At 47.1% G+C, this 24,156-nt stretch overlaps 1 protein-coding gene across 6 annotated transcripts in view; it reads left to right on the top strand.

Annotated features, from left to right (window-relative positions):
* Positions 1–618: 618 nt before the first annotated feature.
* The window catches only part of PAX3 (paired box 3), a 79,881-nt gene continuing 56,343 nt past the window's right edge, over positions 619–24,156 (top strand). For 2 of the 6 annotated variants that reach the window (XM_075158165.1, XM_075158163.1), the window contains exons 1-4: positions 619–703; positions 1,673–1,908; positions 3,364–3,493; positions 4,183–4,317. In XM_075158165.1, coding sequence (XP_075014266.1) covers positions 619–703; positions 1,673–1,908; positions 3,364–3,493; positions 4,183–4,317 — 586 coding nt within the window. Of the gene's footprint in view, positions 704–1,672; positions 1,909–3,363; positions 3,494–4,182; positions 4,318–15,922; positions 15,932–19,388; positions 19,398–24,156 lie in introns of all 6 variants that reach the window. The other 4 variants (XM_075158166.1, XM_075158167.1, XM_075158162.1 and 1 more) reach the window with 4 other exon arrangements.

Here is a 24,156-nt window from a genome sequence, read left to right as displayed (position 1 = left end):
TCCCCGCCACCGGCCGCTCTCTGCCCGCGGGGACAGCGCGGGGCCGTGCCGTGCCACACCTGGACGTGCCGCGCCGCGCCGTGCCATACCGGGCCGTGCCATACCGGGCCGTGCCATACCAGGCCGTGCCGGTCACGCTGCCGTCGCGCCGGCCGGGGCGATGCGGGAGAGCCGCCTCGCTCGCCCAATCAGCGGGGGCGGCGCGGCCGGGCCGGGCGGCGGCGGCCAATCGCGGCGGCGCCGCCGCGGAGCCGCGCCAGGAACGGAGCCGATAAATGCTCCCGGCCCCACGGCTGCCGCTCCCCGCCGCACCGGGGACAGCGCCAGCGCCGCCGCCCCCCCCCCCCCCCCCGCCCGCCCGCCCGCCCGCCCGCCCTCCCTCCCCCGCGCCCAGCCTCGCCGCCCGGCGGGGCTCCGGCCCCGGTCCCTGCCCTCCCGGTGCGGGGCAGCGCGGGTCACTGACAAAGGGGCAGCGGCGGAGCTTCCTCCTCCCCGCCCCCCGGCGGCATCCCCCACCCCCTCTCGGGACCGCTCCTGATTCGGCGGGACCCGCTGACAGCGCGGATCTCCCCTAGATCAGCCCTCACCTGGATATAACCCTGCCGGGCCGCCGCCGCGATGACAACTCTGGCTGGAGCTGTCCCCAGGATGATGCGACCCGGGGCCGGGCAGAACTACCCCCGCAGCGGGTTCCCGCTGGAAGGTAAGGCCGCGCCTGGGCTGCTCCCACTCGGAAAAGTGAGAATTGTTCCGTGCCGGGAGGCCGGCACAAAGTAGCCCCCCCGGCCCGCCGAGAGCCGGCGCACGGAGGGCTCCCCGGGCAGCTCGCACGGCTCACACCCCCGGGCCGTCAGAGCCGCCGTCCCGCGGCGGGGCGGGAGCAGGGCCCTGTCCCGGGACGGCATGACTGGGGCCGGTGCGGGGAAGACCCGGCTGCGTGCCGGCGGCTTTGGCCTCGCACCCCGGGAGCGGTCCCTCCCCTCCGGCCGGCGGGAGCAGGGGGAACCGACCGGGAGGTCGGCGGCGCAGCGGGCCCTGAATCCGCTCTTTATCAGAGTGAAGGGCAGTGATTTGGGGAGCCCAAAGTTAGAAAAAGTCGGGGGAAAGTTAGGAAAAAAAAATAAAATAAAATAAACGAAATCGAAAGGCATTTTAGAAACGAGGGCTTGTCCCGGGCGGGCCGGGCCGCTGCAAGCAGTGGTTCTTCCTCCAGGCAGCGGTGGTGCGAGCGCCTCGCAGCGCGGCGAGCCCCGCAGGCCCCTGCCCGGGGGGCGGACGGGCATCTGCGACGGTTCCCACCGCTGCACCCCAGGGCGGCCGAGACACGGGCCGGCCCCCTCGCCGCCCGGGGAGACCGCCGGCTTCCCGCACCGGTGCTTCCCTTCTCCGCTGGAGTCGGGCAAGCCCTGAAACCCGGCTCCGGTGCCAGTGCAACAGGTGAAGCCGCCCCGCCGCCTTCCTCTGCCCGCCGGGGCGGCAGCGCGGGGCTCCGCGGGGGCCGGCGGGCCCCGGGCGCGCTGCGGGGCGGCTGGACGCGGGGGGGCGGGTGGTGGCGAGTTGCCTTACAGAAAAGCAACGGCAGAAAAACAATAACAAAAAAAAGACCCAGCAGGATCCGAAGGAGACGTTAACGCCATTTCCCCCTCCTGCCTCCCCTCCCCTCCTTTTCTAGTCTCTACTCCTCTAGGCCAGGGCAGAGTCAATCAGCTCGGAGGAGTGTTTATCAATGGCAGGCCTTTACCCAACCATATCCGACACAAGATAGTGGAGATGGCCCACCATGGCATAAGGCCCTGTGTCATCTCTCGCCAGCTGCGAGTGTCCCACGGCTGCGTCTCCAAAATTCTCTGCAGGTACCAGGAGACGGGCTCCATCCGGCCGGGGGCCATCGGCGGCAGCAAGCCCAAGGTGAGCCCCTCCGCGCCCGCCCGGAGCCGGGCAAACCCCGGCCGCGGCGGCGGGGAGCGAGGCCCAGCCGGGACTCAGCCCAGGGTGGCCGGCACAGGGGTTTGCAAGCGGGGCGGCAGCACCCTCGGGAGGGCCGGGGGGACCGTGCGGGGACCGGGGGTGGGCGCAGACACGCACCGGTCACAGCACCGCCCGTCGCGTCCCCCCCTGTTGCTCCGAAAGTTTCCGAGGCTTTAAAAAATATTGTTGCCGTTTCGTGGCAGTGATTTTTTTTTTTTGATTGAGAAAATGCTATTTTAGAAAAAAAACTTTTCAAACGAAACTAGGGAGAAGGGGGTCGTTTTGTGAACGCTTTGCTGTCCAAAGCCCCGAGTGCCCCACGCTGAGCCCCGCGGGAGCCGCGGGTGGGCTCAGCGCTGCCGGGACGGACCAGGGAAGCGATCGGTCAGATGTCAAGGCTTGCACAGCGCGGCGGGATCGGGCCCTCGCTTCTTTCGTTACAAAGCGCAAACAAATTCCCTGTATTTCTGTCTGCCTCTCTGTCTATCTACCGCTCCTTCTCCTGCTCTGTTTATTTTTCTGTCTGCTCCAAAGCTGCGTGTATTTACAGCTACTCCGCTAAAAAGTTTATGCTTACGATAATGCAGACAAATATGGATTCTTGTCCCAAGATTAGCCTCCTCCTTCTACTGTAGCTTTTCTTTTCCACAAAAGCGAAGTAAAGGCTTGAGTTTCTGTTGAAAGGTGCTGCTAGATTTCCGCCCCCCCCCCCCCCCCCCCCGTGTTGCTTCTAAAGTAGCAATGCCTGAACTTTCGGTGTTAGGACTAGAGATATTTTTTTGTAAGCGTGTTACCCGAACGAAAGGCTGTTCCTAGCCGGGAGACCTTTGTTTTGTTTGAATTCGGCTTTATTTTAAAATCACGAGGCCATCGAGGAAACCTCTTGGTACTCCGACCTCTCAGCGTTTTTATTACGCGACTTTTTATTTGGCACTGCGAACTTTGTTCAACTGCAACTTTACTGACTTGGAGCTTCGCTGACACGGAGTCCTCCCCTAATCCCGACCCAGAAATTCCTCGGGATTTTCTCTCGGCTGCGCGGCAGCCGGTGCTGCCTAATTCGGGGTTTTCCTTGCCGAGGGCTCGATCCCACCTCCCCGTATAACCCCGGAGGATTTCCTGGGAAGTTTCGTTTAACCCGGCGGTTGCTTGCCTTATGCGGGCCCGTTTTTACCTATTATGTTCCCTCTGATTTTAGCCTGCCCGTCCTCGGGGAGTATTATAACGGGGTTTCTAAGCGGGGCCGGTGCCGGCTTTCGCTGGCGGCGGCGCGGGGCGGCGCGGCGGCGGCGGGGAGGCTCCGGCCGCACCGGGGGTCCCGGCGGCGGCAGCCCGGGCTCCCGCGGCCGCGCCCGGCCCTGCAGACTGTGCCCGCTCGCCTTGTCTTTACTGAAGCAGGTGACGACGCCGGATGTTGAGAAGAAAATCGAGGAATACAAGCGGGAAAACGCGGGCATGTTCAGCTGGGAGATCCGGGACAAGCTGCTGAAGGACGGGGTGTGTGACCGCAACACGGTGCCGTCAGGTACGGGGCGCCGCCTGGGCAGCGGGGGGGTCGGACACGTCCAGGCGGGCCGGGGCCGGTACGGGGAGGGCAGAGCGATACCCGGGGCGAGCTCCGTACCCGGCGGGAGCGGAGCCCCGGGCCGGGCTGGTGCCCGTGAAGCGGTCGGCGTTAGTGCGCTGGAACCGGTAGACGCGTCCCGGGAGGATTCCTGCGCTCGGCGGGGGTGTTTTCAATTAAATCGCAACGGCATCCCCCTCCCCTCCTCCTTCCCCCGCTTCCCCGCCGTCCCCGCCGGGCTGCTGCCGCAGGACGGCTCGGGGCTTGCCGGAGACCCGGAGCTGGGAAGCGGGAGAGACGGGGAGCAGCTCCCTGTGCCGGTGGGTTGTTTGCGGGGGGGGGCACACGGAGCCGCCGCCGTATTCGTGCGGGTGTCCGTGGGCTTTTCTCATCACCCACTGCCCGGGCTCGGGAAAAAAAATACTTGCGGGGCCGCCGTGCCAGCGCTGGAGCGCAGTGCGGGACAGTGCCCGGGGAAAACCCCCGCGGGGAGGGGAGCGGGCGGCCGCCACCCCCGCGAAAGCCTCGACTGGCAGCGGCCGGGGGGGACGCGGGGCAGCGGCACTGATGCGGGGCTCGGCTCCCGGGCCCGGCCGCCGCGGGGGGCTACCTGGGACGAGCCCGGTCACAGATTTGCGCTTCCCCCGAAGTGAGCTCCATCAGCCGCATCCTGCGGAGCAAGTTTGGGAAAGGCGAGGAAGAGGAGGCCGAGCTGGAAAGGAAGGAGGTGGAGGAAGGAGACAAGAAGGCCAAGCACAGCATTGACGGCATCCTCAGCGAAAGAGGTAAAGTCCCATTTCCCCCCTCTCTCCGTGGAGCCCTGGGACCGGCCTGTGCCAGTGCGGGGTGCTGGTGGGTATCACTCCCCTTCTCCCAGAGATCGTCCTAGGGCCAGTGCAGCGGGAGATGTAGGGCAAGGAGCTAGCCCCGACAGGGCAGCTGCCATGTCCCATCCTATCCCGTTCCCCACTGTGTGGGGGACCCTGCAGTGCGCGGGGATGGCGCGGAGGTGGGGGCAAAGATGGGGGTCGCTAATGGTTTGGCTTTCAATAGCAGGGACGAGGGCCAGGGAGCAGGGAGGGCTGGAGCCAGCAGCAGAGCCCCAGCCACGGCCGCACAGGGGCTGCTTTGCCAGCCCAAAACGAGCAAAAGGCCGCAGCTGCACAGAAGGGGCGGCTGTAGCCAAAGGCTGCGGAGCCTCGAGTCTCTGCAGCCGTGGGCAGGGCAGGGAGCCGCATGTTTCATTTCTTCTCCTCTTAAAACTGCTGGGAAAAGCTTGTGTTGGTGGTTGGTCAGTGGCTGCGAGGAGGTTGCAACCCGAACAACGCGGAGGCGAAGGGCTGGTCCGGGGGGCAGCTGCTGCCCCCGCTGAGGTTGTGCCCAGCTCACCGGCTGGGCTGGAGCGGAGGGGCAGGCGAGGGCCCAGTTGGGCGGCCTGTGCGTGGAAGTGGCTGCCCAGCACATGCACAGGCACTGGTGAAGGCGAGACAAAAGTACCAAATGAGCTGGTCAAACATTTGTACAACTTTTCCAGCTTTTACAAAGAAGGCCTTCTATACACAATCTACACTTGGAGATGAACTTGGAAAACAAAGAGGGGGGAGTCCATTGAAACTCACACTTTGGCTTTGCACAGACAAAGCTTCAGCTAGCAGCAGCTTGATGTGAACAAAAGAAGGCAACCTTTTTATAATTCAAGGAGAAAAGAAGAGAAAACAGCCCCACAAAAGGCCGAGAAAAGACATTATGGGCTTGCAATGAGGGATGAATTATTCAATGAGCCCCTAATAGCTGATGCTCCGTGCAGTTTTATGGACTCTCCACCGTGGAAAACATAGCTGTTTTTACCTAGAAAATGTTTCTAGCATTTCTAGACATTTAGAGATGCTGAGTGCCATTCAAGAAGGACAACTGAAACCTGATCTTTGAAAGTAGGATATCTCCTTGTTTTGTAGGAACAAATCCTAAAACACTCCGCAAACTTAGTTTTCAACTCTGTTACTAAAGCTTTCAGGGAAGCCTCATCTTCTGTGTGTCTGTGTTTGCGTGGATGCGTGTAATATAAACACGCAGAAGATGCTAATGAAGTAATAGATTAAGGCGAGAAGGCACAGTTTGATTGCCCAGTCTAGCTGCCCCTGTACGACAGGTCACAGAGTTTCCCCCAGAACCTCCTGCAACAGAGAATTGTTCTGAGAGGGACGTGCACCAAGGGAAAAATACCTAAACTCCGTGCCCTAGTTGTTTTAAAACAGCTAGCCTTTCTGCCTTACTGAATTTCTCAACAGAGATTAAAAACAGAAGATAGGAAGCCTTGATAATATCCCTGCTTTATAGAGCAAAAAGTAATTAATAGAGACAACAAGAGAAAAAAAAATTATTATCAATATTTACTCCTCTACTTCTCTTTGAAATACTCTTCTTGTCCTTTGACTCTCTGCTCTTTAAAGCGGGGCTCCTGATCTACTGTAAATCAGTGTCTGGGTGTACGGCTGCCACCCTCCAGCCCGGGGGAGCCCCAAGACTCTTGCGGGAAAAGCACTGGGGCTGGCGGTGCCTCGCTGCAAACGGGGGCTTGCTCGTGTCCACCAGCACAGTCGTACGAGGAGGCTGCGTTCTGCCCTCCGACGTACCCTCTCCTTCACTTTCTGCGGACGTGAATGTCCTACTTCGCTTCTTTTGAGTTCAGTCAGTGGCAGAATTCCCCCTGACTAAATGGGGTAGCGCAGCCCTATCCTGTCCTTGTGCACGCAGGTTTTTGCTGGATTAACATGGCTGGGCAGTTCTGTGCAAACGGCAGCTTGATAATCCTGTCTGTTCTGTGACAGTACCTGGGAAGATTTGGCAGTTGGAAGGAGAGCGTGCTCTTCCCTGCAGCAATGCCTGCTTCCCCTCCCTGACTAGCAAGCTGTTGCTTAATCTTATTACTGGAGTGGCTGGGATGCTGCAGTGTGAGAGAGCTGCTGCTCAAGAAAGGATTTGTTACTATACACATACCTTACGTATAGTGTGATACTATAGGGACAACACACCGGAGAGCTCATTATAAGAAAAAAGCAACCATAAAATAAGTCCACGGCTACTTTCCGTACCCGGCCAACAAAAAAGGTTCTGCTTCAACTCTCATTGCTAGCAGAGGAGCTTCCATTTCACCCCGTCTATAAAAATCATCAGGTCAGATCCTGCTCTCTTACTGAAATAACTGGCAGCGGTCCTGAGGATTTTGATGCTGCAGGATCGTATTTGCCAACTCCCATATGCCTGTGCGCGAGGCCTGGTGTGGCAGAGGGTGCCTGCTGACAGGGCGTCTTGGATGCCCTCTCCGACGCTTGGGTTGCTTGCAGTATGTCCGAAGGTTATCCCGGCAGAGCACAGCAAAACCTTGTGTGGTAGCTCACCGCCGAGTGCTCTCTGTGGGCGTGTTCCGTGTTACGGAGTGAACAAAGTGCAGTATTTTGGAGTCTTTTATAGTTTGAGTAATTTTTATAGCTCTGGGCTCAGGGGCTCAGGGTATCCCATTAGCAGGAGCGTGGGTGGAGGGACACGCAAGGGAAGGTTTTTGTTTAGGTCAGAAAGCAAGTCCTGGGGCAGAGCGTGGAGCAGGGAATCACTCTTCTGCTCGGGAGCACGCATCTAGTGCTGGACATTTGCTGGTGTTGCCTGAAATCTCCTCCTCACCGTGGGCATTTGGGTGGCTCAGGGAGAGGCATTCTTTCCAAGGGAAAGGATAACAATTGTTGTAATTTTAATGGTAGCTAATTCAAGATTTGGGATTTGGGGAGTACTTACAGCAGAGTGGGATTAGGGAAAAGAGAAACATGGTATTTTTGAAAAACGTGCGGTAGAAGCAGTATATCATGTGGCTTGGGATTTCTCCCATCACATACATAAGTGTCGGTAAACTTTCATATGCCTCGCTGTAATTCTGTTTCAGTCTCTGTTCATGGACACTTAAATCTCTCGCTGGCGTTTACAGATGCCACATGTGCAGCCCGCTTTGCTGTTTTTCGGCATTTCTGTCAGTGTCACCCTCTACCCTGATTTTGGATATATATTTAAAGAAAACCTTGATTGTCGCAGTGCGTATCGGGAAGCTTATAATTCTATAATAGCATATCTGTATTTCTGCATGCGTGATATATTTTTCTTAAAGGCATAAGCCATAAATAAAGAACATGAAAGAGAAACTTTTGTGCCTTTATATGGTACATCAGGGCGTATTTTTAGCATAGCCGCTACAGAAGAGGGAGTCGCTTGTACCTTTCGCGGGAGTTATGCGCGGCATGGTTTGCTGACTAATCTGATAACTCCCCGCTTCATAAGATAGCTGTTGTTTTCTGGCAGAAACCGGTGGCTTTCAGTGCTCAAACGATGGGGCGTAGAGCTGGTCCTCGGGCCCGCTGTGAGCGGGCGGCGCTGGCTGGGGCTGGGGCCGGGACCCCCCCGCCCGGCCGGCCTCAAAGGGGGCCTCTGTTCCCGGCCGGCGGAATTGGCCCCCGGGCCCTGTCCTGGCGGATCCTCCCCCAGTCATGCGCACCCGTCCAAAAAGGGCCCTACTCATCCCAAGCCTCTACCCTTGGCTGTACTGAGAGCAATTCAGGCTACAGCAGACTAAATTGCCTCCTTTATTTCCTTCTTACTTTCATCTTGCACCAAACCCTTCCCCCCTCTCCCTCCCCTTCCTCTTTTCTTTTTTTCTGTGTGCCTGAGGCTCACATTAATACAATTTCGGCACCACCCCTATTTTTTTGTGTGTATGTGGGGAGTTTGAAGGGGGAAAAAAAAAAAGGACCTTAGCACAAAAGCCCTGCTCAGCAGCTAGAAAGTTCAAGCTGCTGCTGCTTCTCTAGCTGTGTGATGCTTTTCCTGTTTGTGAGTTTTGGGAAACATTTTTGCTTTGTACTGTAATGGAATTAGAGGACAGATGCTGACTGTAAATGGGACACGCGACTACCAGCCCCTAGCTTAAATATTTAGATGCAGTGTTACAATTACTGACTTGATGCACAGGCTTTGAAGTGGTGGCACATGATCTAAAGGGTAGCTCGGGCTAGATGGGCTTGCAGATGTTTTGATTAGGGTTGGTCAGTATCATGCAGCCAGTTATTTTTAGGTTGTTAAACTAATATAGGCGGTTTATTAAGGGACAGGATTAACATGCAGGCACCAGATATCAGTTTGAGTCATCCCATTCATTTCTGCCGGGTTAGCGGCCGGAGCATGGGATGAGGCAGATGCTGAATTAGATTTTGGTTGTGATTTTCTGATGCAGGGCTTGTCGTGATTTAGCTCCAGCATCTTGTCCCAGGGCACAGTGGTAAGAGGACTTGCTTATCGTGTGAAATACTGTTGTGTCTTATGGCTGAGAAGCACAGTGTTCCCAGTAAAGGTTCACTTACTGAATGAAACGTGATGACTGTGGCTGCAGGCAATTATCATCTTGAGTCTGGAATTTCATACAGTACTTCACATATTTGGTCACTAGCAGGTCTTAAAAATCAGCTCGTGTAACTTGAACAGAATTTCGTTTCTGAGGCTCTCAGAGCTGACAAGAAAATAGTGCTTAATTAAGAAAAACTCCCTAGTGGCTCCAGGATTTGGCTCAAGGCAGATAGTAGTAACAGTATTTTCTGTCTCTCTTTTTCCCTTTCTTTCCTCATATCTCAATAGTGTGTGAGTCCAGCCCTGGAGAGGAAAGCCAGGTGCTGCAGAAGTGCAAATCGAAATAGGTGCTGAGGTCTCTCTTACCTGGACTGTAGCTCTGAGCTTTGTTTCTTCTGCCTGACCTGTTGTCGCCGTGTGGCTCTGGGCCAGGCTCCCGCTTCCAAATCATTATGCTGAGCTAAAAATAATAACTGATGACCTCAGCGATCAATAATTCACCAACAAGCAAGAGCGCGGTGTCCCAGTATGCTGAGCATTTTCAGACAGGTGCTGAATGTTTGTGTTTTGGGTGACTTCAGAGCGGAGCTTGCTGCTCCAGAGGCGCCAGGAGCAGCCCATGCCCTCCTGTCTTGGGGGCGAGCTGGGGGACCTTGAGGAGAGTGCTAATTGGCAGACTAACTGCACACTAATCGCCTTACATAAGCACTAGTAATACTTCCAGCTGTGGGAAGAAAGGGTGTTAGGCTAGCAGTGGCTCTCTGAAGTAATATATAGATACATCATATCCCTTTCTTGCAATCATGATTTCATTAACGGGTTTGCATGTTTCGCCGTCCTAGGAAGACTTTCCTTAACTTAAAAAGAGTCGGCACCTATTCAAACAGAACCGCTGTGGCCATCCTTTCCAGTTCTTCTAAGTGCATGCATCTAGAGTAAAGACAAATGTTATTTTAGCAAATATCGGGATTGCTTCACACACAGCAGTTGATTTACTTGAATTTGTACCCGAGTTTGCATCTGATTTGGTTGCTCTGAAAGTCTTAATAATTGATTAGACTTACATAGTGTCATTCTGGAAAGGCTGAGGCAAGAAACACAGTCAGTCAGCTTCGGTGTGGCTAGAACTTGCTCTGAAAATGTGATTTTTATCTTTGGCTTTTTGGATTCTCCTACGATTGCAAAATCCTTGACGTCAGTAGGAATTTACCATGGTAGGGATCAGGCTCTTCTTGAAACCAGCTCTGTAATGTGCTGAGCAACTGCAGCTCTGGGGGAAATCTTCAGGTTTAGATTTACTGGATCAGGTATCAGACCTCCAGTTCTGCAAACGCTATCGTATGCGGGTAACGGCGTGGAGTCCCACTCAAAGGGCCTATTCATGTGTGTAAAGTTACTCACGTGGGTTGGGGCAGGCAGGAATGGGGCCCAAATTTGTTCTATTCTGTTAATAGAAAGTACCCACTAAACAAGAGTGTGACTCTAATCCCGAGTGAAAGTCTCTGGCAAAACTCTCATCGAGGGCAAGGATGTCTCATCTGTGTTAACACAGAGGTCGCAAGGGTATCAGCAGACAGACAGACAGATTTTAATTAGACTAAAAAAATCAGAAATTAATGCTGAAAGTAAAAGTTGATGTTGATGAAATCCTTGAAACAGATTATTTTCCAGGTCTGATTTCGACTAGTAGTTCTCTGTTGTATCAGTCAAAGACGACGCTTTTATCTAACACTTACTCAGGGAAGGTTTAGTTTGGTATTAGGTTTACTTATTGATAAGGGTTGGAACAGGGTTTAGAAGAGGGAAGCCAATAAAGTTGATAGTGATAAATTATCACGAGTCCCCAGGGCTGTGTAATAAAACTGCATTGGGAAATGAAGCAGAACTACAAAGTGCTCTCTGGTTAATTTAAGAAGAAATTGAGTGAAACGCAAAGCAATAAATCAGAGCAAGCCAGTCAATGTGAATTTCTCCATGTAAATGTCACTTTAAATCCTACGTAACAAACACATGTGGCTAGAGAATGAACAAAATATAAAAATAAAAATGCAGGATACTTCCAAGTGTTCCCCAAACGCTGAGCTCTCTGGCTAATAAAAATGATGTACAGTAACGTAATTCACTGCAAGACCTTGTTTAGCGTAGTGTGAGCACAGCATTTTACTTTACTTGCCCTGGAGTACTCCTGCCCCATGCTGTTAAACTAATTCAGTTTAAATCACTCTGCCTAGAAAAAAAAGTGAAGCGTAATGAAATTAAAACTCACTGAGGACACATTAGAGTTAAAGTGTGTCATGCGCCGAGATTATTTAGTTAGTGGAGTTTGATGTAATTGTCGACAGGTCATTTATTCATCCTAGTAAATAAAGGTCCACGAACTATTAAGAATGTGCATATATAACTAGTAAGACAGTAAAAGGCAATTAAGCAGTCAGTTTAATGTCTTATCTTGCTGGTTGCCCTACAGTTGTTTTACAACTAGGAATTAAAATTTGAAAAGGAAGTTTTCAGTGTCCCTGGCCAAATATTGATTAAGTAGTTGTTTGCTGATGCTATTGTGGCACATAAAAAGGCCAGTAGTTCTGCCCCTTGTTGTTCATCTTCCATTGTCGCTGATTCTTAACCTCGGAGATCAAAGGAGGATCATTTCAGTTTATCTGTCTTGGAAAATCCTTCTTTGCTCCTAAACCCGTATGGATTAATGGCCAAATTGTCTTTAATGAGATGTGAAATTTGAATGGAATCCTTATTTTGCATGGTCTGTTGGATGTATGCACTGTATGCTCTTACAGTTTTGTGGGGGATTTTTGTTTAGCATTACTGGATTTGGTTTTGTTTGAATTGTTTTATTTTTAGTATACAACGCACTGAAATTTTATTATTACAAGGGGTAAAATATGTCATATTCACTGAATTTTAATGAAACTAATTTTATTGCATGTAATCTTTTTGATGAGTGTAGTCTAAAGAAAAAAAAAGTTGGGTTTTTTTATACCAAATCGCATAGAAGATAAAAGGTCCAGGGCTGCCACTAAAAGAAGGGGGGTTTGAGAAGCCAGCCAGTTCTCCAGATTGTACTCTCAGTATAAAGGGGACACAAATGAGCTTGCAGCATTTCTTCGTGCATTTTCTTCAGTTTTGATCTTACTTGCATCGGTGAGTATAGTTGTACTGCTCCTCCTCAAAAAAGGGGGGAAAGTCGGATCGGCCAGGCTGTGCTGAAAAGCAAGCAGGAGTCCTTGAGAATAATCGGTTCCTTGTTGCATTACAGAAAGCTATACTTATTTCAGAGATAGTGAAATGTATTCCACCACATCCTCAGTAGAAGAGGCTGTGCAATCTGGATGTGTTATGTTGTCTTGTAATTATGATATGAAGTTTCATCTGAATTGTAGGGTATGTGAGCATTAGATCCAGGTCCCGCTGCTTTCGCTGGCATATCTGGACACAGAAATTTAGCTTCACAAACAGTAGTAAGAAGCCTGGTAAAGCTCGAGAGCCTCTCTTGGTGTCACATTGATTTTAACATGGGTGAGCCTCTTCTGCTGTAGTGACAAACAGCAGAGTAAAGGGCTAAACCAAAATTTTCTTAACCAGCATTTTCTCATTCCCTTTCTTAAATACACTCTGTTTTCGTTTTGTCTGGTTATCTCTGAATAAAATATCAGTCCGTGCGTACTTTGCAAGTACTCAGCTAGGTTAGAAGACATTTTGCCCCAGAATAACAGCTAAAATTCTTTGAAAGCATTTTAGGTACAAATTTCCTTAAAGCCCGTGAACTCAACTTGTTCATTTCCACGGAGAGCTGCGGTGAGGACAGCAATATACATTCTACCTTTTGATTTTTTTAAATAGATATTTGCCCGGATGTAGACTTTCTGCCAAACATGACCAATGTTTATATCATGCACAAGTCCATATAAGGACCTGTCTTAAGGATTTTTGTACTTATGATATGCCTCATGTTGGATGTCTGATCCAAAAATGACTATGTAGTAATTTCTTTATCAGATATAATGTCACATAGATCACTGTGGTTTGAATCGTATGAGGAATAAACTGTCTGCAGCTGACATTTCTGCAAGCAGACAGCTTATTCAGCCCCTGTCAAATCTTATTCACCTTATTTAAATGACTAGGACTGTTCGTGCCAATATAATCAGGATCTGTTCCATATACCAGCCCAGAAAAGCAATAACAACTACACTTCTTCTGCCTAAATTACTCTTGTTAAAAATATAACCAATGTATAATCCATATACCCCCTGCGAGGCAGTAGCACCAACATACTCAGTGTAACCAAATTGGACTTAAAACTGCTTTCCATCTCTACATCTTCAACTGGCTCAGGGAAAGGTGGAGATGAATATAGACAGGTTTTATAGAAACCAGGCTAACGGGGTAGCAGGGAATGCTTCCACAGAAAATCCCTTTTTACTGAAGATGATGTGGCAGGACTTCCTTCTCGTTTTGACCTAAGGGCTGGTTGTTTTATCTGATGTGAAGTGCTGAAGAGTTGGAGCATGAACTAGGGGGAACAGTGGCAGAATGAGGACTCTGACACCTACCCAGCCCCTCCAGTCAGACTCAGTGGCGAAAAAAAACCTGCACAGAACTAGCTGGAAGTCAGATTTGCACTGGTTTAATGAACAGCAAAATAAATTGTTTTCAGAAAGGAGGTATTTTGACAGAAAAAAGCTTTATTTAGCTCAAGGAATGTGAAAATGGAGGGTGAAATACACTATTTTCCCATTTTCACAATGAAATCCTACAAAGTATGGATTTTGCAAAAAAAAAAAAAATTTCAAGAAATCCATTTACCAAGGTATAAATCAAGATTAACCAGAGCAGCTGGTGGACTAACGCTGGTGTGTGAGCAAACGCTGAATTAGATCATCAGTATTTACACGCAAGAAGGGATAGTTTCAAGTAACTACCATCCTGCAAATTTAACGCACCCATTTCTAATAGTTTCACCAAACCAGAAAAGTTATCTGACTGAGGACTGTTTACACAAGGAGTGACGTTTCAAGTGAGTAGTCATCAAACCTTTATGATGCAGTATTTTGGAGGGAGGGAGGTCTGCAAATTTTTCTGTACATTTTTCTTCAAATTTTTAATACATGCGGTACAGAGAAAGGCATCGTATGCTCTAACGTCTCTTGCTGCCTATGGTAGTTATTACGTGTATGGTATGTAGCTTAACTATGTTCTTTGCTGCCGTCTGTGGAACTGAAAAATAATAGAAGAAAATATTTAGGAATCTATTTAGAAGATCGTACAATAGATGTTGCAGTTAGGAAAAAGCCCTGCGGGTTCATCCCTGGTTTAGCACAGTTGATTGGACCTGCTCCCTTTTAAATCAACAGGATCAAGCAAAAATGCTCAACTATTTGGCAGCTATACAGAAAATCACACAAATGCCTGTTGCTTTAGCACCCATAATTTGTTTTCCAACAAATACAGTGTTACCTTCTGAAAAGCCCTTAAAACTAACTGCTTGTCCACCTCTTCTGAACAGCAGTGAGACTGGCATAAACTGCAAGTTGCGTGCGCCGGGGCAGGTGGTTCGGGCCAGCCTGCGCTGAGCTGGTGCCCAGCGGGGACTCAAGCAGCGAAAAGTATTGCAGGCTCTCGGGATGCTCACTTCTCCTGGTGAAAATGCAAAATGGCTGCATACAGCAGACATTTTGTTTATCTTTTTATTATTTCCTTCTCCTTCTCTGTTTAAAAATTTTTTCGAGACCAAATTGTACCATCATTTACATCTGAACAATCCCCTGCTCTCATCAAGGGCTATGCAGGTCACTTAGGGTTGAATTTGGCCCTGGTATGAAGGTTTAATTATGTTTCAGATTTGAGGGAACTCATTTGCTTTCTGAGACTTAGCAAGACTTTATAGCACTAAACATCTATTTTCGTTGATAAGTAAGAGATCTGGCATGGCAAGTAAGCATAGTTAAAATAAAATGTCACAAGCAGAGCAAATTAAAGAGATGTTTTAGAGAACTGCACTTAAAAATTTTCTAAGACATGATTTAGCAAAAAAAGGCAGACAAAACCTCTGGCCCTCTGCTGTGAGCAGCTCTGTAACCAATCTGCTCCATCAGTCCCGGCAGGACGGGAGGCAGAGTGCCGCTTGCTCGGTTTGATTTCTGGCTCCTCCCTGGCTGAAGGGTATCACAAGGGGAGGCGCGCTCTGTCCTAAACTGCATTCCTCCCCTCAACCTCTGATCCTAATCAACACAGCAAATGAAATTTTGGGAAAGAAATCAGGAGCTCTAATTGGAACGGTTGTCAAACCCTACACTATGACAGGCCGAAAGAGGATTTTTCTCCAAACTCTAAGAGGTCACTTGGCCAAGGAAGAACTTAAAACAAGCCAGGATTCGAAGCACCCGTACTTCTCCTGTGTTGGCAGTCGAAAAGATGGAGTGATGATTGACATAAATATTTCTCTTAATCTGACATCAGGAACAGACTTGTCAGCCCTGGAAGAGTAAATCAGAGACAAAAATTTAGAGTGAGTATTAAAAGAAGCCTAAATACATCTAGTATCTGAATCCAGATCATGGTGGTTATAAATAAAAAATAAAACACCCCCGAAAAGTCCTATAAGGGGGGGGGGAAAAGATCTACCAGGTGATTAAAGAGTGGAGTAGGGACTCATCTGTTTCCAATCTTGGGAGTTACCACGCAGAAGTCACTCTATTAAAGAAATAGGCCACCTAGTACTTATTTTTTGGCCACTGGCTAGCACTGGGGGGGCATGCAGAATGATGGGTTTCCCAGGATGGCAAAGGGGGAACTCCTTTGGATGCCTTTGTTTTCTTGCTATGTTACTCTTCCCGTTTTAGCCTCAGGGGTTCTGAGGAGTGGCGTGCCCTTGGGGTGCCTTGGGCCAGTTTGGCGGGGTCGGATCCTTTGGTTAAAAGACCCATTGTGCTTCTCTGAGTGCGAGTTCGCCACAGCGAGGAGAGCCCTGCAGGGATTCAGGGCTGGGTGCAGCACCTCTAAGTTCAGGGGTGGCTCCCAGCCCAGGCGGAGCTGGTGCTACCCTGTTTCCAACCCGGGGAGCTCCTTGCTCTGCCTCTACCCTTCTCTTCTGGGAGATTTGTAAGTGCTTTTCATTTTTTTTTAATGTGAAGTTTAAAGCTTCCACAGGACTGTTGTGTTCTCTAGGTGGAGATGTTGTGGTCGCAGTTGTGCTTTGTAGGTGGCGTTTTGCACTTGGTGACGTTCAGCTCTTTGAGTAGATGCCTTAGGTCCCAGTGATTTGGGCTAAATGGCTTCCTCCCAGTTGCACAGCTGGTGCTGGTTTGCTGCTGAAGTTCCCACAGCTGTGGGAAAGGGGCTGCCAAAGGCATCTTTCCATAGGCTTCAACAGTCTTCTGATGGGGCTGCGGTGAGTGTGGTTCTGCATCTGTGGGGTGGGATGAGGAAGCTTTTTTAATACCCTTTTTGAGTAGGCAAGAGTGATCTTGGTGATTAACGTTTTTGTACGTAAGTACAAACAAACAAGAAAAAAGTGATCATGGCAAAATTAGTGCTAGAAGTGTTGGGTTTCGTTTGGAAGAGAACTGGTTTGAGTTGGTATAATTTGCGTTTCTCAGAGTGTGTTGCCTGTGCCTGGAGCCAGCTGAGATGGGACTGCTCCCTCCCCAGTTACTGACCTCTGCTTGGTCATGATCCCCCAGAGCAGGAAGGAGCTGTTGTTTCTTGCTTCCTATGCTCTCCTTATTTTTTTTTTTCCTCCTGTTGCTGTGCATCCTGGCAGTGTGTGCTGTGGAGAAGGGGCTGGAGTGCAGGAGATCTATCTGTGTCAGCTGCTCCTGTTTGGCTAAGTCTTCTCTTTGTATCTTTGTGTGGGGTTTTTTGTTAGAAATGGGACTAATGATATTTTCCTTCCTTAATGGTATTCCCAAATGTCTGGGATCCAGAAATAAAAAGTGCTATATAGACTCAGCTGCCATAGCTCATCTGTCGAAACTGCAAATCCAGATTAAATGGTGTTTTAGAACGAATGCTTTGTGGCTAGGAAGGATTGTAACCTGTCTTTGGAAGAGCAGTTGAGCTTCTAGCCTTTGGGGTTGCGGAGCTGGGGAACACTGGGAACACCTGGGGAAAACGGGTTGTTTGCAGAGGGGCCAGTGAGTGCCCTCTGGTCCAGTGGCCCATGGTGTGGAGCACTTCTTAACTGAAGAGTAATGCTGCAACCTCTGGCTCAGAGCAGCAGGTGAGTGCATTTTGATGAAGACTCAGCGTTTTTATTTGTAATACTTTTATTACTGTTGTTTACAGCAAAAACAGATCAATAACTAGTATGGTCTGGGATTAAGTTCATGAATTCAGAGGTGTTACTTCAATTTACACTGAGGCTCTGGGCCACAATGTGTTTACTAGAGTACAGCAATTAATGATACATACTTTTTGCTGGTTTTGCTGGGTTTCCCATGAATAGCCTGCAATTTCTTAAATATGTGGTGTGGAAAATCTATTCAAGAATATATGCAAATAATCTTTGGTTCTAAGCAAATATTTGATGCTTGAAATTTGTGTGGTTGTGACTGGGCACGCAGGTCTCGGGACTGTTTTCTCTTCTAGAACCGAGTGTTGCTGTTGCATTCACTAAAAATGTACCATAACTTCTGGATAGCTGCTTAAAACATTTTATTTCTTTTTAAATTGGATTTTTTTTAAACTAATGTACTTGTTAAAATAGAAATATGAACTGAGCAGAAAAAGGAGACAAAAATCATGCTTTAAACATTCTTTTGTTGTATATTGCTAGTATTTATAGTTTAAAACTGTAGCTTTCAAAATCTTTATGCAACAGAATGCATTTCTCAGTGGTGGGATTTTGTGTTACATAGGCTGATTAGAGATGAACTGTTTTGGTTTGTTTTTAAACTTTTTCAAAATGAAATCTGTACTTTCTTTTATAAACATTTTTCCTGACAGAGAGAAATAGTCTAGTGACTTGGACATAAAGCTGTGAGCCAAAAATCTGAGGAGCCAGTTCCAGTTGATAGACTGGCTTGAACTTGTCAACAGGTCTTAAAAAAGAAAAGAAAAGTTTTTAGATGTGCAACTGCAGTAGAACTTGCAATAAGGCAAGATTTGATTTCCAGAGTTGCTGATAGAAATAGTTTTTACTGATTTCTAGAGTTCCAAGGAAAATGGCATTGTTGCAGTCAGTTTTTTAAACAGTAAAATTGTGGGGGTTGTTTTGTGTCTTTTTTTTTTTTTTAACACGGCTAATTCCTCTAATTAATAGTGTCAAGCATGTGAGATTTTTCATAAACCTCAAAAAAGCTTATTGAATGTAATGGCAAGACTTGCATTGTCTTTAATGAAATTTGGCCAGGCCCTAAACTAAGAGGGGTTTTTTCTCTTTCTCTTCCCCCTGCCCCCCCCTCTTTTCCTTGAGGGGGAAAAAGTTTTGGTTTTTTTGAGGAAACTGGGGAATTCTAGCATTCCTGGGCATGAGAGGAGAATACTGATTAGAATCAGGCAGAGAGCAAGCAGGTGCTGAGCATGTTCGTTGCTTAACCCCCTGCCCTGCTCCTGCATCCCCGCCCTGACCCACGCACAGACCCTGCAAATAGCAGCAAGTTGCCAGATGTTGGAGATGTTTTCAGGGAGAGCGGTTATTCACCGGGTCTCGTCTAAAACCAGGGAGTTCCTACAACGGCTGTATTTCATGTTTAAAGCTGGGCTGGATAAACCACTGGAGACTATGCTGGGGAAAAATACTGTATTTCTGAGGACGAGAACTGTCTGTTCTGTTGCTAACTGCTGTGTGGCTGTGGTATCCGCTTGCAAAAAGTAATACAAAAAACTAACAAGCAGAGTAGATTGCCTGAGGGGCAAAAGCTGTCTATTTTTTTTTTTTAATGAACAAAAAAGATTTTATGGCTTAGAAACAGTACACCCTAAAGAGAGGTGTGTTTAAAAGTTAGACTCGAAAGCTTTTGTCTGGAGAATAATACGCTTGGTGTAAAGAGCGGCACAATGGAAGTCTTTTCTTCTAGTTATGTATGGGCGAGCATCAGTCAGCCAAGGAAGAACTTCAAAGGCCAAAGTAAAAACTTGCTAGGCTCTTTCTTTCCTGACAGGTTTTTCCTGAGGTAAGATGGGGAGAGCTGTTTATGCTGGGAGCTGGCACTCTCCTCCCGTAGCAGAGGAGGCAATAGATCATGTGCAACCCGAGGTACCCAGCCTGAACTACCTCTGTCTCCAGTTGATGTACCTTTTTGGAAGCTACTAAACTATTCCATCTCATGAGTATTTTATTGCTTATTCATAAAGAGGTCTCAGAAGTTCCACTTGTGCCTTGCTGGGAAGGCACCATGCCAAATGGAAGGGGAAGCTGTTTTCTAAACATCTTCCTAGGGAAGATGATCTACTTCTCTGTCTCCACAAAACACTCATTATTCATACACTGTAAATTGCCTTTAAGGTGGGAAAATAGCCCCAAAGTGTTTTAATATAAGTAGTCCAAGGATGTAACTGCTGTGCATTAAATCGGCCACTGAACTTCACGTCTGTCATGTAAACAACATCCAGAGAAAGGTCTTCAACATGACCTTGCATCATCATTTTGTTTTGTGACTTTTGAAAGCTTTTTTTTACCCGGGAATTTACAGGATGTTAAATGCAGCTGTCATTTACCTAGGTTAAAAATGGACTTAAGTAGCAATTTAGTGTTACCTGCAAGGCTGTGTTCTGGAGGCACGCAAAAAAATGTACTGCTACTTTAGCAGACTCTGCGTGTCACATCAATCTTTGTTAAAGGCAGAGGCACAACAGAGAAACCAGAGGATGTCTAACGGAGAAAGCAGCTCTTCTGTGTTCCCAAGACCACAAAGCAGAGCAGTCCATACCACAAGCCTAAAATACAGTTGAACTGTGCCGACTCTCCTGCTGATGCGTGCAAGGCTATTTGCTTTCTGGGGAGTGGGGCAGGGAAAGAAAATCACCTTTTGGTACAAAAGAAATATTGCAGCATCTTGGCTCTAATACTCGAGAAATGCCTGTACAGGCAAGAGAGCAACCCTTCTGCCAGCCCACATTCACGGGGTGGTACGTGAGCATCAGCGAGTGTGGCTTCTGCCACTGCGGAGCCGGTCATCAAGCAAAGCTGTGGGAGGAGAGCACGGGGTCGCCTTTCTCGTGAAGCATGTAGCAATTTATCTGAGCATCAGAGAAGCCTCAGGTATGCTGTTCTCATAAGGTGTGTTTGGTGCTAGCTTGTTATTTGGGCTTTAGCGCTGTGAAAGGAGACCGGTGGTGGCTATTGGGTGTGCTTGCTCTGTGTTCCCATCCTGATCATCTGGCTGTGCCAGATTTACAATTTGAGTCCCTTTCCATGACAGCCCTCATTCAGTTAGCTATGCACTTGGTGGGGAAGAGGAACCAGTAATTATGTAATTATGAACGAGCTGGCAATAACGTGTTTTAGTAACTCTGTTGCATATTGTGTTTGAGTTGATGGCTTCAAGAATGGAAAATAAGACTTTGGGATGACCTGGAAGATCTCTGTTTGCATGCTCTGTCTTCTGTCTCGATCCTGTCATATTTGCTCAGGCATCCTTGGCTTCAGTCAGGCTGTTTGAAGGAGTTTTTGTGAGGTTTAGGTTGAAACTAATTTGCCCACAACCGTAGCAGTTGCGGTGATACTTGCTAGGAGTGCATTACATGATTTATCTAGACAGAGTCTTTGCACTGCTTTGAAGCCATCAGTGGAAAGTGACTGAGAAAAGCTGGCTTAGTGTTGATTGGCTTAAATTTGCTATACGTGGGTTCGCACACCTATTGAAGAAAACTTCTAAGGAAAATTTCTGTAAGTGGAAAAAAGATGGGTTGCATTGATGATTTCTGGTGAGCACAGCTCCATTGCTGAGAGTTTCAGTTAGCAAAGCAAAGGGGTGTTTTTATTCACCAGGGAGCACGGAACAAAGATACATGCAACTGTGGAGAACAGTCATCTGAACGGGTGCTGTTTTATAATAAATTTAAAATGCGCAATACCGCAACCTCTTCATGCTTTTTCTTTTGGCATAATGCAATGCCATCTAACGCTCTGAAAATCAAGTCTGTGAACAATCAGTTACAATTAATTTTATCTTCCATTTTGGGAAAAAGGGTGAAAGAATAAATAGGAATTAGAGCTCAAAAAGGGACAGCAGGCTGGGATTTGGTAGAGTGTTGTCAGAGGGATTTTAGTTTTTCAAAATAAAAGAAAGAGGAGCATTTTGGATTCTGGTTCTGTTGTGGGCTGACAGCCTTAGACCATTAGTGGGAATTGGATAATAGTCCTTGTTTTGCATCAGCTGTACAGAGCTTAAAACATATTTGGGAAATGAGAGAATTTGGTTCCCACTTGCATGGAACGTTTTTAGACTCTTGCAATTTGAATGTAACATTTTTGACTATGATCATGTCTCTGTATTCTCATCTCCAAAGTACTAACTTATTTTTATAAAATAATAAATAAAATGTCCTTTGACTTCCCTAATGGAAAAGTACTAGATAAATTCAGGGTATTATTTTTACCCTATTCCTTCTCCTAATTGAAACCACTGGCAATTTCCCAGAGATTGAGATAAGAGAAAGTTGAGGACCAGGAGGGATTCTTATTTTGATGCCACTTCTCATCAGACGTTCATCACTCACAGAGTAAGTGCCACAAGCACTTGCAGAATGAGTCTTTACAGGTATGAAAATAGAATTAAAACCTGAAGATTTGTCTGACAAGTTTCTGTTACACAAATATTCAGGATGCATTTGGGCATTTATCTGTCTCTGTCCTTGATTGCACGGGCAAGAGAGCTGTGTAGAGCTCAGCATCAGGTTCAGTACACTTAGGTTTACTCACCATCATCTCCTTTTTCCTGAATGTTTCTGTAGTTACTGTGTATCACCGATTCAAATTTTAGTAAAAGAACAATTTTTAATCTTTTATATGTTTTGACAGGTTACAAAGAGGAAACCAGCATAATTTGAGATACTGACTTAATCTAATTACTCTTATGAAACAAGAAATAATGGACTGAGGCATTAAAAATTTGTACTTCCACGTAGATGTTCCAACAAACTGGCAGGAATTGATGCCATAATACAGAATATGTTTTAAGACCTGATTCTGGTCCTGGCATCAAATTTGACGCCTGCTGGCATCAAATCAGAGTGGTTCCTTTGTCGAAGTCCCTTGATTTCCAGCAATGTAACAGAGATCTGAGTCTGGCTTTATGGGTAATTCTGTACAGTTTGAACAACCGAGGACTTTCTCCTGAGCCAGGGCATGTAGGATGTACTGCCAGGTATAGGATTATCTGTGTTGTAAGGTTTAGTTATTTTTCTAATTTTCCTTTGGGGATATTAGTTGATATTTATAGAGGATCTTTATTCTATTTAATTATATAAAACAAGTTATGGAATGAATAATACCATGTTCTTAGGTGAATCTGAAAGATCTCTGGTCACTTTTAATACAGCTTCTGTAATAAGGTGGTAAAGCACACTTTAGTCTGATGTATGTGTTTACCTCATATTATTCCCCTGAATGTATTGTTAGGAAATCGTGCATATCTTAAGGAATGATGCTCTGTAACTTCTGTTTGTTGGGTGTGTGTCATATTTTGCATGCACAAGCATACGGGTGTACACAGCAGATACACGTAAACTGTGGAGTTGTTGGGGCAATATTGGGGCAGAGCCAAGTCTGACCAGGCACGTTGCTTGTGCAGCCAGAAGAAAATCATGTACTTGCTACAATAGATGCGTTTGTAACTATTTAAGCAAAGCTGTACGTGCTTTTATTAGTAAAAGGATGCAAACGGAGGATTTTATGCATATTTTAAGAAAAGTTTCTTTTGCTGCTCAGAGGGCTTGCTGTCAACACTCATTAAAGTCTCCAAATTAAAAAACAAAACCACAAAACAAAAAATCAACAACAAAACAACAAGCAACCCACCCCAAGTTTCAAACAAAACCCAATCCTGTGCATATACTCTGTGTGATGGATAATTTAGTAAACTAGGCTATATCTTCTAAGACGCTTTTCTGGCACCAGTCCATGTGAGCACTGTCCTTTGAAATACTTTGTGCTATTGTCTTTCTAAATACTATTTGGAGATTGTGCTGATCAGGAGATCTCAGAACTGTTTTCTGCTGGGAAGATACAAGTCCATTGAGCATGAAACTCTATCAAATTATGGCAACATTTGGTTCTGAAGAAAACACAAGGAAGAATTCAGGCTACATAAAATCACTCATTTCAACATTTTAGAGAATGAAATATTTTTATTTGTTAATTTTTGAATCTTGTTTCTAATTTTTAAACTCTTACCCTTAAAAAATTAAGATTAAAGGACTGAAAATGTTTTTGTTGTTGTTGTTTTTGACACAAAGTGAATATATTAAAAAAGAATTTTCCCCTACAGTTTTCTGCTATTGAGGCATATTCAGATTTCTGTTGTTAACCAGAAGGAAAACAAATGCCAAGATACCCAACTTCTCTGGAGACCAGAATTTCTTGCTCCAAAAACGTGTCCTTTAGAGGCCTGACCGTGAAGAAAATGTCAGAAGCAATATTTTCACTTTTCTTTTTTTTTTTTCAGACTCTGGTTTACACAGACCAGTTAGTCCATGGCATGTGGAGAAGTTGGCAGTCTCTTGTGGGATGAAGTAAAGAAGCAATTTTTGTGGTGGTTGTTTCTTGCACGGTTTCTGTGCCCAGCAGCATACAGCGATAGCAAGCACCAAAGCCGGTAGGAGGGACTTGCAGTATTGGCTCTGACTTCACTGGCCGGGTCAGTCCCTAAAAGTAAAAGAAGTTGTTACAGCAAACAGTAAAAGTACTCATTTTTTACTAGAGCAACATATTTTCCCCTCCTGTGAAGTGTAGTAATGAGCGAATTTAGTCTGTCACTTAGCTTAAAAAGGCAGGTGATTTATGCAATATCTTTAAAGCTTTTTCAGTTTGTTTTGCAGACTTTCTGTAAATCTAAAATCATAGGAGCTCTTCAGGGAAATGGGAGACAACATAGCAGCAAAGCAGTTAATTATATCTGAGCAGTGATTTGAAATAAAGACATGAATATTAATTCTTTTGGAGCTGCTTGACGTATAAGCTGAGTTTGATCAGGGGCTGCTTCTTTCTCTCCTTTTAGCATTCCTTCATTTTTTCTTTCTTTTGTCCACTTGACACACAGCTTCTCTAAAGTGGCTTTGCAGAA

The sequence above is a fragment of the Calonectris borealis genome, chromosome 9 (assembly GCF_964195595.1).
Source record: "Calonectris borealis chromosome 9, bCalBor7.hap1.2, whole genome shotgun sequence".
NCBI lineage: Eukaryota > Metazoa > Chordata > Aves > Procellariiformes > Procellariidae > Calonectris > Calonectris borealis.
This window is presented reverse-complemented; position numbering and strand designations above follow the sequence as displayed.